Source organism: Prionailurus bengalensis, chromosome D2 (assembly GCF_016509475.1).
Source record: "Prionailurus bengalensis isolate Pbe53 chromosome D2, Fcat_Pben_1.1_paternal_pri, whole genome shotgun sequence".
NCBI lineage: Eukaryota > Metazoa > Chordata > Mammalia > Carnivora > Felidae > Prionailurus > Prionailurus bengalensis.
In genome coordinates this window covers 86,802,157-86,815,142 of record NC_057351.1, presented here as the reverse complement: position 1 = coordinate 86,815,142, position 12,986 = coordinate 86,802,157, and the positions used below count along the sequence as shown (strand labels likewise).

The 12,986-nt window shown below is 70.1% G+C and overlaps 1 protein-coding gene across 1 annotated transcript; it reads left to right on the top strand.

Moving 5' to 3' along the window:
• The first annotated feature begins 10,922 nt into the window (after positions 1–10,922).
• NKX6-2 (NK6 homeobox 2) lies at positions 10,923–12,327 on the top strand. The gene is made up of 3 exons (XM_043597946.1): positions 10,923–11,349; positions 11,451–11,623; positions 11,904–12,327. The coding sequence occupies exons 1-3, from the start codon at positions 10,947–10,949 to the stop codon at positions 12,156–12,158; spliced, it is 831 nt and encodes a 276-aa protein (XP_043453881.1). The 5' UTR covers positions 10,923–10,946; the 3' UTR covers positions 12,159–12,327.
• The last annotated feature ends 659 nt before the right edge of the window (positions 12,328–12,986 follow it).

Genomic DNA, 12,986 nt, shown 5'->3' with positions numbered 1-12,986 from the left:
CCAGCCAGCCTGTTGGCTCAGAAACCCAATGGCACCAAACTCAGTGTTGGCACATCCAACTGCTTTAAAACACAGTCCAGCAAGGGGTACGATTAGCCGCTGAGGGTTCGCCTGCGCCCCACACCCCACACCCCGCACCCGACACCCCAAAAACCACACCCGACACCCCACACCCCGCAAGCCGCACCCGACATCTGCTAGTTGACAGGACTGGGCCTGGGCTGCAGGAGCCCTGGGGGGGCATCCCCTCTCCTGCCTCCCCTTCCCCCCTCCCCTCTGTCTGCCTCCCCCTGCTCCCTTCACTTCTGATGGGACCTCCCCCTCCCCCTCTCCCTGTCTCCCCCTGCCCTCCTCCCCTCTCCTCCCTCCCTGCCTCCCCCTGCCCCCTCCCCTCTCTCTGCCTCCCCCTGCCCCCCTCCCCTCTCTCTGCTCCCCCTGCCCTCTCCCCTCTCCCTGCCTCCCCCTGCCCCCTCCCCTCTCTCTGCCTCCCCCTGCCTCCCCCTGCCCCCCTCCCCTCTCCCTGCCTCCCCCTGCCCCCTCCCCTCTCTCTGCCTCCCCCTGCCTCCCCCTGCCCCCCTCCCCTCTCTCTGCCTCCCCCTGCCCCCTCCCCTCTCCCTGCCTCCCCCTGCCTCCTTCCCCTCTCCCTGCCTCCCCCTGCCCCCTCCCCTCTCTGCCTCCCTCTGCCTCCCCCTGCTCCCCTCCCCTCTCTCTGCTCCCCCTGCCCTCTCCCCTCTCCCTGCCTCCCCCTGCCCCCTCCCCTCTCTCTGCCTCCCCCTGCCTCCCCCTGCCCCCCTCCCCTCTCTCTGCCTCCCCCTGCCCCCTTCCCCTCTCTCTGCTCCCCCTGCCCCCTCCCCTCTCCCTGCCTCCCCCTGCCTCCTTCCCCTCTCCCTGCCTCCCCCTGCCTCCTCCCCTCTCTCTGCCTCCCCCTGCCCTCTCCCCTCTCCCTGCCTCCCCCTGCCCCCCTCCCCTCTCTCTGCTCCCCCTGCCCTCTCCCCTCTCCCTGCCTCCCCCTGCCCCCTCCCCTCTCTCTGCCTCCCCCTGCCCCCTTCCCCTCTCTCTGCTCCCCCTGCCCCCTCCCCTCTCTCTGCCTCCCCCTGCCCCCTCCCCTCTCCCTGCCTCCCCCTGCCTCCTTCCCCTCTCCCTGCCTCCCCCTGCCTCCTCCCCTCTCTCTGCCTCCCCGTGCCCCCCTCCCCTCTCTCTGCCTCCCCCTGCCCCCTCCCCTCTCTCTGCCTCCCCCTGCCCCCTCCCCTCTCTCTGCCTCCCCCTGCCCCCTCCCCTCTCCCTGCCTCCCCCTGCCTCCTTCCCCTCTCCCTGCCTCCCCCTGCCCCCCTCCCCTCTCTCTGCTCCCCCTGCCCCCTCCCCTCTCTCTGCCTCCCCCTGCCCCCTCCCCTCTCTCTGCCTCCCCCTGCCCCCTCCCCTCTCTCTGCCTCCCCCGCCTCCTTCCCCTCTCCCTGCCTCCCCCTGCTCCCCTCCCCTCTCTCTGCTCCCCCTGCCCCCTCCCCTCTCTCTGCCTCCCCCTGCCCTCTCCCCTCTCCCTGCCTCCCCCTGCCCCCCTCCCCTCTGGTGGGACCTCAGTCAGCACTATGTGTCCATGGGCACAACCCCGCCCAGAAATTAAGTGTGTGCTTTCCCTGATCAGCCCTGACCGGCCCTGGAGGGGCCTCGGGACACACGTCCTGGGAGTGGCCAGGGTGGATCTTGGGCCCTGTGCTCAGCAAACCCAGAAACTAACGGAAACCGCAGCCAAGAGTGAAACCAAACACCGCAGAGAAGCGGCAGCTGTGTGGCCCAGCGGGTTCCTTCTTCCCGTGTTAGGAGCCAAGTCAGAGGGTCTGTCCTGCCACGTCGCCGACTTACTCAGAGGACCGAGGTGTCACGGGCACCCGGCTCGGGTCAGAACCACCTGGGTGACCTCTCCCCTCCGCCAGCTCCCAGGGCGGGGCCTGACCCGCCAAGGCCTCTGCGTGTTCGTGACTTCACGACCGCCCCAGACTCTTCTCCGGGATTCTTCTCTGCCCTGGCTCACGCGGGGGACCTGCCCCGCACACACAGGCCAGGTCGTTCGGAACTTGCCTGACCCCAGAGAAGCTGGTCGCTGAGGGCTAGCGGCACCCCCAGCGCCTCGGTCAGCCCAGACACGACGGCCGCCTGGGCTACACTCGTACCCGGTGCGATTTCGGGGGATTTCACAGCGAAAGCGGCACACGTTCCTGGGAAAAGAAGCCAAAACACACCGGGGAATACGAGAGGGAAGAGGGGCACTGGAGGAGGGTTTGGGGCCCACGGGTCCTTCCAGGTTTCTTCTCTGGAAAGGGCGTGTTCACATGTTCCACGATGAAATGGCATTAATTTATGAAACAAGATTCGCCTTCTCCAGGTCGGCTTCACGCCAGGTAGGCTCTCACGGCAGGGTCTTCCCCTCATTACGCTGCTGGGGACACCTTCTTCGTCACACACACCCACGCGCGGTGGGTGGGAGCGGTGTGCCAGCTCTGGTGACGCCGCTGGCGTCTTGGCCCGTCCCCACGTGGGGCCGAATGGGAGCTCACGAGCACAATCGGGTTGCCTTCTGCCTCTTCACGCGCTTCTGTCCCTGCCAAGGATTGCGGTGCGCGTGCGCCTTCCGAACGGCCAGCAGCCCCCACCACCAAGCGGGGCTCTGTCTCAGGCGGAGCCCCACAGATGCGACCGTCCGACCGTCTGGCTCGCGATTCCTACTGCCTGTCTGCGTGTCACACGCCAATCACATGTTTGTCAGGGACACGCCCGCCCCCTTCACCTGGACCTCCCGGGGCTTCGCGGGGAGACGGCTCCTGGCCCCCACCCTCCACGCCCAGAAGCGAGACTACAGGTAGAGGAATGACGGAGGGTAAGAAGCAGGGGACACAGGAGAAAGGGGGCAGAACACAAAGGACATGCTGTGGGACAACGATGCAGCCGGCCACGGGCTTCCCGCCAGGCCCAAGACCTGAGGGGTAACCGAGGGGGCCTCAGAGGTTTCACTGGGGGGGGGGGCGCCCACCTTCCCTGACAACCAATCACCAAAGAGGTCAAGGCCGCTGACCCAGGGCCAGCAAGGGCACCCCTGAGGGCAGAAGCCTCATCCCAGACCCTGCGGCAGGTCAGCCTCTATCTACGGCCGCTGGAGCCCTCGGAGCCCAGACCCGGGCGGCGTGGAGACCGTCTTCTTGCCTGTGGGCGAGGGAGGGGTCCGCCGAGGAAGATCCCAGCGACCACGCAGGGCAGCGTCTAGGAGCAGGGGGGCCTGTGCCCACCCCTCCCCTTGGGCCCTATTCACTCAGATGCCCCCAGGCCGCCTGTGATGGGTCCTCCCTTGAGCGGACGTGAAATCTGGATCCAGGAACCTGTCACTCGGGGAGCACGGCTGGGGGCACTCAGGCAGGTGTACAGAGGTCCCCCCCACCCCGCCCTGCCCCCACCAGCCTGCCCTGAGGCTGAAGCAGCCGCCCAGCCCTACGTTCACCGCCTTGGCCTTTCCATCCGCGTTCTGTTTGTCTTACTCTGGGGCCTTAAGCACCTTCAAGGACCATCACCGGGTGGCAGCACCCGCTCCTGGACTTGCCCGGCCCAGCTGTGGAGGGCAGCCTCCGGGTGACCCGCCACCCCCATGGACGCCTGGCTTTCTGCCTTCCGGCCCAGGCAGCGGTGAGGCAGTTGGCTTCCGTGGGTTGGTCCAAACTTCCTCTGGTAAACATGCTCTCTCCGCCCTGGTCTCGGAGTCCTGGGCAGCTGGACAGGTCGCCAGACCCCCACCCACTCGTCCGTCAGGGGCTCCTGGTCCTCTACGGTGCGGGAGATGCCAGGGTCCCGGGCACTGCCCGTGTTTGGTCCCCTTTCCTGGGTCTGTGAAGTCTTTCCTTGGGAGCAGCAGAGACCAACCCCCTGAAATTCCTACCTTCCCGGAGGCTCAGCTCCATGTTACCTTCTCAGGGAGCCTCCAGGATTTCCCCGGGCCCCTACTTGTCCCCAGCATCCTGGGTGAGTTGCCCGGTGTCCTTTCCCATCACACCATGCCCGCCACTGGAGGGCAGGGACAGGTGTCAGCTGTCTCAAGTGTCCAGGGAAAGCGGCAGTGAGGAAATCACAAGGACCCTCCAGTGTCACCCAAATGTCGGTCACAACTAGAGGCCTCAGAACATGGATCATCCTCTTCCGTGGGGATTTGGGAGGAGCCCCTTTGTTACTGTCACGCACCAGCCAGCCTTTGTCAGTGGTGCCAGATAACAAACATCTCCCCCCACCAAAGCCCAGTGGCCGATTTCCCCGGCTAGCCTGCCCTGCTCCTTGGGTCTTCTCGCCTGGACCTGGTCCGAGACATGCCTCTTTGCAGAGGGAGAGAGCCGGAAAACTGGCGGACACACGGGGCTCTGAAATTTCCTGCTCAGGCCACCAAGTGTCCCCTCCGCACACCTTCCCTTGGGCCACGGCGGTCATGTGGCAGCTGAATAATCAAGAGGCAGGTACAGTCCTCCCCAGAGAAGCAAGGTGAGCCCCAGGGCTCGGGTGGGAGGGCTCTGGGGGGGGGGGATCTCCTTCCTTATATGAATCAGCACCGGGGCAGGGGGGGGGTTGGGGCTCACGTGCCAGAGCCGAGCGCTGGGCCCAGCTCACTCCCCTCCCCAGCCCCACTGAGCCCACTGCCCACAGAGGCCAAGCCGGGCAGCGGGCAGCCTTGCGCCTGGAGCACAAGACCCTCACGCATTGCAGGGAGCGTGGGGGGGCGCATTGCCTCACATGCAGACCACCCCCCCCCCCGCAGCATCAGGGGGCCTATTCTCCATGGCCTGGATGTTCCCCACTCACGGGACCCAGGGCAGGGTGCCCAGGCTAGAGCAAACACGGTCTCTTACGTGAGGCGCCAACCGGAGAGGCTTTCCCGAGACAGAGGCCCTGAGCGCCCCAACCGCGGGGGAGTGGGGACAGGGCCCCGTGGCTCTTGCCTCACGCCAGCCTCTGGCCGGGGTCCAGGCCCCACCCCCTGGTGCTCAGTGACCCTTAAAATGCAAATCTGCCCTCATAATAGACAGCTCCTTCCTCTGCTGGACTCGGGCCCCTCCTCACCTGGTCCTGAGTGGCCCCCGGCTCCCTCCCAACCTCCTGTCTGCTGGGACGCAGCAATGCACTGACAAGGCCTTAGCAGGAGTGCCTCGGTCACCGTGTGAATAACCGGAGCACACAGTTGTCACTTAGCGTGTCATCTGCTTCCACCCCAACAACAGGCCTGCGATGGACAAAGACGTTCAAGCCAGGGAGCCCAGGCCCCGCACTCAGGGTGGGGCAGAGACAGCCCCACGATGGGGTCAGCCCCCTCCCACGTGGCCAAGACCGCTGCACACACATCGCCAGGAAGGGGCACCCGAGGGGCCCGTGGAGGCCACCCATCCCGGGGCTGGTGCTGCCGTGGCACCGCTGGACCCTCACCCGCCGGGAAGCCCCACAGAAGGGGCCGGGGCCAGGCTGGAGTGTAGCCAAGAGCCCTTCCGGAAGCCTCCACCCGGCCGGGGCTGGTCCCGTCCCATCCTGGGAGCGTGGCCACGGCAGCCGAGCAGAGGCCCTAACACAAATCTTTTACGCGGTGCTCAATTAGTGAGTTTGGCACGCGGTCAGACACCCCCAGGAGAGCAGCCCCCGGGGGAGAGCTCATTACCAGCGACTGCTCATCTGGGGCCCGCGCGGCCCTGGGGAACGAGCTCTGGGGCTGTGATTTACGGCCGCCTCTCTTTGTCCTTTCCTGAAGGAGACAAGATTCTTAGGACCCCAGTAGAGGGCTTCTGAGACACCGTGTGACAATCGCCCTGAGACCGGCCTCTGTGGTCCTGTGGTGGTGGGTCGGCCCCTGCTGGGGGGCCCCCTTGTGGATTCAGGTAGATTTGCAGAGTCCCCCTCGCCCGGATCCCGTTTCTACGGGGCACTGGAGGGGGGCGGCACGTCCCAGCGGGGGCCCTCCTCAATGGCGGTCGGGCTCCCTGGGCCCGTAGAGGGCGCTGGGGCCTCGGCCGACCCAGCTCGGGTATGGCTGCAGGGGACGGTGGCCACAGGTCTCCAGGAGAGCCAGGCGCATCTCAGAAGCAGGACCCCAAACAAAGCGGGGAGGCTGGCCTAAAGGCTCAGGTCTCTTGCAGGGGGGACCACCCCTCCTGGGCTCTGGGCTGAGCTGCCTCTCTGCAGGGGAGCTGTTTATTCAAGCTCTTTGCAGCCACCGGTGGGCTGGTGCCTGTGGGACGTCTCCATGGAGAGCGTGAGTCCCAAGGGAGGGACCCGGGAGGCAGAGGAGGCAGACCAGAGCCCAGAGCGCCTGCGCCGGGAGGGGCCATCCTGACTGGAGAGGTCAGGTAGCCACAAGTGAGTCTTGGCGCTCTGGCCAAGGAGGTGGGAGGTGCCAGTCTCTTGAGAGGCTTTCTCCAGAAGCTAATGATAGACACTGGCTGTGCATCAGCAGAGGTCGCGGGCACGCCTGTCTGTGGGCACCTGCAGCAGCCACGAGGGGCCTGTGGACATGTGTCTCCCAAGCAGAGATGACCCACAGTTGTGTGGCCGGGTCAGAAGAAGTCACAGCCTGCACAGAACCCATGTAGGGGGCACCCCCCCCCCCCACACGCTTATTCTGGGAGACGGGTGTGTGTGCAAAGGTCCCCAGCAAGACAGCGACTCCAGCACACCCAGGGCGGCGGGTGGAGCAGATCCGTGCAGGCTCCGGAGAAGGGAAGTGAAGGCTGCAGCCAGGCTGTTAGGGACACGAGGGTGACGCTCTACGGCCATTTCATTTACCAAATAAATAACTTTTGAAGGAACAAAGGTGCTGGAGTTAGGGGAGAGGAGCTGGGTGGCGGGAGGGGCAATGTGGGAGGGGCCTGGGGGGGGTCCCCACGCTGGGGGAGGAGCTTCGGCACAGGAAGCAGATGATCTGCGGAGGATGGGAGCCTTCACGCGGCTGGGGCCAGGTGCCTACTGAACCCTGGGGGAGCACAGAACCCCTCCCCCACCCCGCCAGGGGCTCTGGACCGCCCCCCCCCCCCCCCCGCATGTGGGGCCGGATGCTGGGCCATTCCATTCCATAGTATTTACTCAGCCCCGAGGCACCTGAGCGTGGAGTCTCCGCTGACCTGGGTGCTGACAAGGTGACAGGCTCAGAGATGACCACTCGGCAGGTGCTGCTACCCGGAGGGGGCTTGGTACTCGCTGGGGAGCGGCCCAGGCCTTAGCGTGCAGGCCGCAGAGCAGTGCAAGTGGGGGGAGGGGGGAAGGGGTGGGACGGGGGAGGCCTCCTCTTCCAGCCCCTCCCACCTCAGGGCCTCCTCTGGCAAGGCTCCCCACGCAGGGTGAGGCCACTAGAGGCTCGGGGAGCTCGGGGGCTCTGCGTGGGGCCCCAGGGGTGTTTGCTGAGGAGGGTGGGACTTGCTCCTGCCCCTCCTCCTGTGGCAAAGGTCGGCCTCCTCTGAGCGGCCCAACAGCGTGGGTCTGGGCTCCCGCACCTCTTCCCTCGCTCTGTGACCTGGACGCTGCAGGGGTTACATCCGGGCACTTCCGCGGTCTTCTTTAGGCTCGCGGACCCCTGGGTTAGCTCAGCAACCCGAGTCGGACCCCCGTGAGGCCTCATCGTGCGAGGGTTTGAGGATCATGGGCGCAAAGCAAGGGCCCTTTGCAGGGGTGGCCCCCAGAGTGGCCATGGTCCCGGCGGGCCGCAGCTCAGCGACCACGACGAGCGGAACACAGACGGAGGACCGCTTCGTTGATAACGTCTCCGAGGACTCGATGGCTCCTCAATCCAAGCTCCATTCCTGGGCCCGCCTCCCCTCCCGCCTCCGCCCAAGGAGCCGGCTGCGAGGACCTGACCCCGACCCGCCCTCCGCAGGGGCCGACCCTCCCGACCCGCCTCCGCCAGCGAGCCGGTCCGTCCGGCAGACACTCCCCAAGCCCCCTGTTAATCGTTCGTTACCCACCCGCACCGGCCAGTGCGCGAGGGGTCGTGGAGTGCCCTGCGTTCCCGGGCGCGCCCGGCACGTAGTAGGTGCCGAATAAATACGATCGAACGCATGAGGGTCTGTGCCAAGTAGCGCGCTCTGCGCTTCCCGACAACGTTGTAAGTTCGCCCCGAAAAGCGCTCCTTTGTAGGACGTTTTCTTCAAGACCAGGAGATGGCATTCTCGAACCTCTCGGCTCAGGCGGCGGAGGTCCGCCCGAAGCTGGGAGCCCAGAGGCGCTGCTTCCCCGCAGGCCACCTTCGCCGGAGGAGGGGCTGCGCCAGGGGGCGCCGAACGGGGTGCGGGTGGGAGCCCCGGGGAGGGGGCGGCGGGGGCGCAGGCCAGAGACGGCGGGCGGGGAGGACGCCGAAGTCCACAGGCCTTCACCCGCGGGACCCGGGCACCGGGGGAGGGGGGCCCGAGGCGCGGCCTCCAGGAGGCCGGGGACCGCCCGGGGCGCGGTCTTGGGAACCCCAGAGCGTCGGGTAGACGCGCGGCCCTCGCCCCGCGCTCTGGTCCCGCACCGCGGCCACCGGCTCCCCGGGGAGACGCGCGCGCTGAGGCCAGAGGACACTCCAGCCGCAGCGCAGGGAGGGCCGGGCGACGTGGACAGACCCGGGGTCGCTGGGGCGCAGGACAGCGACTCGGGATCTGCTTCCTCCGCGGTGAAAGACGGCCGGGAGGCTCTCGCCCAAAGCGCGGCGCCGGGAGCTTGGCGGGTCCTCCTGCCTCCGAGCCAGGGCCGCCCGCACCGTTCGGAAGGACTGCGCGCCCCTGTGGTCCCGCCGGGCGCGCCCCGGAGGCCCTTCTGGCCGCCACCGCCCACCGTCGGGTCCCGAAGAGCAAAGGGCGTGTCCGGAGGAGGGACGTGACCCCGCCCCGCGCAAGGCCCCGCCCACCCGCCCCGCCCACCCGGTCTCCTCCTCCCCCCCGCCCCAGCGGCCCTCCCATCCCCCCCCCCCCCCCCCCCCCCGAGTCCCAGCCTGGGCCGCGGTGCCTCGGCCCCTGGGGCCCCATCCTGCGGGCAGAGTGCCCCCGCGGCCAGGCTCTCAGGGCGCACACGCGGCTGTTTGCCCCGGGGACGTGGGGTGTGTGGCAAGCGAGGCCGGGGAGGGTGTCCTGGGGGCCGGGCCCCGCTGGGGCAGGTCACCCGGATCGGGCGAGCGCAGCCCTGGCCCAGAAAGCGGGGAGGCAGGAACCCCCCGTGCGCCCGGGGCTGCGCCGCACACGGAGCTGAGGGCCCCGCACGTGCCGCAGCCTCTCCTGGGCAGCACGGCGCGCGCGCACGGGACGCAGGGGCGACCCCCAGCCCTCAGGCCCGCGCAGCCCAGCCGGCCAGTGGCTTTCCAGCCGTGATCTGGCGTAGGGACTCGCAGCGCCAAGACCCCGCCGCTGACGGCACAAAACGAAAATGGACCCCCGAAGGTCGCCGTGCGAGCGGACGCTGGGTCCCCGCACAGAGCCGGGAGGGTCGCCTCCACTCGCACCATCCAAACCCTGGCGGCCCGGGGGAAACGGGAAAGTCGTTGCTAACGGAACCGCACCAGGCCCGAGACAGGCGGTCCGTTCGCCCACGCTGGGGTCACGGCTCCCAGCCGGCAGCGAGTAACAGTAGCGGCCGCCACTTACGAATCAGTGTGGCGCCGCCCAAGAGACTAGAGGCGACAACGGCCAGCGTCTTACTCAGCGCCTGCTCCTCGCAGGCGCGGAGTCCGCCGCGATCTCACTGAATCCCCCCAGCAGGGCCATGGGCGGGGGGGGGGGGGTACTTTTCGTAGCAGGGGGGACGGCTTGGGCCCCGCGTGTCCCGTGAAGGCGGCGCTTCAGCCCGCTGCGCCTCGGGAGCGCACACAGGTCAAGGCCCTGACCGTGGCCCACGCGCCCTGGGTTCGGGGCTCTGAGCCGGCCACGTCGCTCTTCTCCACGAGACAGCAGCGGCACGTGGGCTCGGTCGTGGGGTCCGGGTGGGAGTTCGAGGCTGAGGTGGCCTTCCGGGAAACGCGGGGCCGGGAGGCCCGAACCGTCCGCGGGCCCCAACCCTGCAGAGGGCAGTGCCGCGGGCTGGGAGGGGACAGGGAACTGCCCGCCTGGCAGCGCGCGAGGCCGGCCACCTCGCTTGGGGCCCCCGGCGGGTCTCGCCAACCGCGCCAGCAGAGCAGATTCGCGCTGGCCCCTCGGCGCGCGGGCTACGAGGTCCAGCGTCCTCCACCCGTCTGCGTCACAGGGAACGTCCCCCCCCCCGGCCCCGCTTGTTCGCGGTGCTCCCCGAAACCTGAGCCCGGGCCGGCGCTCTGGCCGTGTCCCCACGACGGTGCCAGCCGGCTCCCCGCGCCCGCACACCTGGGGGCTCTTCGCCGAACGGGACGCACAGAACGTGCCGAGCGGATCCTCAAATCTGCATTCTTTCGAGCGATAAAATATGTTCTCGTATTTTTTCCCGCTTCCCCATTAAAACCTTTGCCTAACTAAACTCCCATCCAACGGGATTTATTTCGTCCCGGGGGAGATAAATCAGGGGGCAAATTTACAGCCGGGGAGGCACCTGCCGCGCTAATGGGCCCTTCATGGAGTGCGCGGCCGGCGGGGGCGCGCAGACGGGCGGGGCGCTGGCCAATGGCCGGGCCGCGGGCGCCCGCAGCCAATCAGCGCGCGCGCCGCTCGGGGGCCCCCGCGGTTATCAGCGCGTCCGGCCCGCGCGGCGCCGCTCCGATCGGCCCCGGAGCCGCCGCCGCCGCCGTCGTCCCGCCGCTGCCCCGCCGACCCCGCGGCCGCCGCCCAGCCCCGCGCCGGAGCCGCCGCCCTCGCGCCTCCCCGGGCCGTCGGCGCCCGCGCTCCGAGCGCCCCGCTGCAGCCGGCGCCCCGGGCCGCGCGCGAACTTCCCGGGCCGGCGGGCGCGGGCGGCGGGCGGCGGCGGCGGCGGCGGCGGGGCCCGGATGGGCGCCCGGGCCGGCGGCGGCGGCGCCCATGGACGCTAACCGCCCGGGCGCGTTCGTGCTGAGCAGCGCGCCCCTGGCCGCGCTGCACAACATGGCCGAGATGAAGACGTCGCTGTTCCCGTACGCGCTGCAGGGCCCGGCCGGCTTCAAGGCGCCCGCGCTGGGCGGCCTGGGCGCGCAGCTGCCGCTCGGCACCCCTCACGGCATCAGCGACATCCTGGGGCGGCCGGTGGGCGCGGCGGGCGGCGGCCTCCTGGGCGGCCTGCCCCGTCTCAACGGGCTCGCGTCGTCGGCCGGCGTCTACTTCGGGCCCGCGGCCGTGGCGCGCGGCTACCCCAAGCCGCTGGCCGAGCTGCCCGGGCGCCCGCCCATCTTCTGGCCCGGCGTGGTGCAGGGCTCGCCCTGGAGGGACCCGCGCCTGGCCGGCCCGGGTAGGTGGCGCGCGCGCGCGCGCGCGCGGGGAGGCGGGGGTCGGGGCGCGGGGCGCGGGGCGGCCGGCCGAGCTCACCGCCGCCGCCAACCCGCTTTGCAGCCCAGGCCGGCGGGGTCCTGGACAAGGACGGCAAGAAGAAGCACTCGCGGCCGACCTTCTCGGGCCAGCAGATCTTCGCGCTGGAGAAGACCTTCGAGCAGACCAAGTACCTGGCGGGCCCGGAGCGCGCGCGCCTCGCCTACTCCCTGGGCATGACCGAGAGCCAGGTCAAGGTGAGCGGCCGGGAGCGGGGCGGCCTCCCGCGGGCCCCGCTGCGCGGAACGTGGTGGTGGCGGGAGGGGATCCCGGCGCCCGCGTCCGGCGAACGGCGCGCGACCGGCCGCCAGCCCGCGCCCCCCCTCCCCCGCCCCGTCCCCCCCGGGGGCGCCGCTGCCCCGCGGCCGGGCAGCGGAGCCGCCGCCCAGGGCCCTGCGCGTCCACGCGGGCGGCGGGGGTCTGCCCCGGGGAGCCGCCTGACCGCCCCCCACCCCCACCCCCTGCTCCCCGCCGCAGGTGTGGTTCCAGAACCGCCGGACCAAGTGGCGCAAGCGGCACGCGGCGGAGATGGCGTCGGCCAAGAAGAAGCAGGACTCGGACGCCGAGAAGCTGAAGGTGGGCGGCTCAGACGCGGAGGACGACGACGAGTACAACCGGCCCCTGGACCCCAACTCGGACGACGAGAAGATCACGCGGCTGCTCAAGAAGCACAAACCCGCGAACTTGGCGCTGGTCAGCCCGTGCGGCGGCGGCGCGGGGGACGCCTTGTGAGCAAGCAGGGTCGGGGCGGGCCGGCGCCCCTCGCCGCCGCCCGCCCGCGTGTATATATATTTTTACAGAATAAGTTATAAGGCGGCCGCGCGTCCCGGGCGGAATCACTTTGTATAATCAATAAATTATTTAACACGTTCCCGGCGGAGCCGCGGCTCCCGAGGCTGCACCGCGTGTGTCTTCCTTCTCGAGAACTCCGTTCTCCGCACGCCCCCCCCCCACTTCCCCGCCCCGCGGGTCCCCCGGCCCAGGCTTCGTCCCCGCGGGGGCCCGGGCTGGCGGCGGCGGCGGGGGCGCGGTGCGGCTCCGGCCTCCCCGCCCCGCCGTGTCCCCGCGCCCGGGCGGCGGCAGCTCGCAGCAGCGAGGGGACCGCGAGGGCCCGGCCCCGCGACCCCTCGGCCGCCCCGGGAGAGCCGGAGGAAGGAGCCGCGACGCCAGCGAGCGCCCAGCGGAGCCGGACGGGGACGCGGACGCGGACGGAGACGCGGCGCGCGCGGGGCGCGGGCGGCAGGGGTGCGCGCGGCGGCAGGTGCGGCGCCCCTCCGACCCGCGCCGCCACCTGCGCTCGCGAGCGGGCGCGGTCCCCGGGGCTGCGGGGCCGGCTCAGTGGCGGAGGTCTGCGGCAGGTGAGCTCCCCCTCCCCACCCCGCGCGCGCGCCCTCCTCCTGGGAAAGCCGGGGGGCGGGCGAGGGGCGAGGGGCGAGGGGCGAGGCCTACGCCGCCGCTGGGCCCCGCGGCTCGGGCCGACCGGTCTGGCCTGGTCTGGCGCATCCGGGAACGCCTCCGCGGCTAAAATTTCCGCCCCCGGAGCCCGCACTCGGCGCGCAG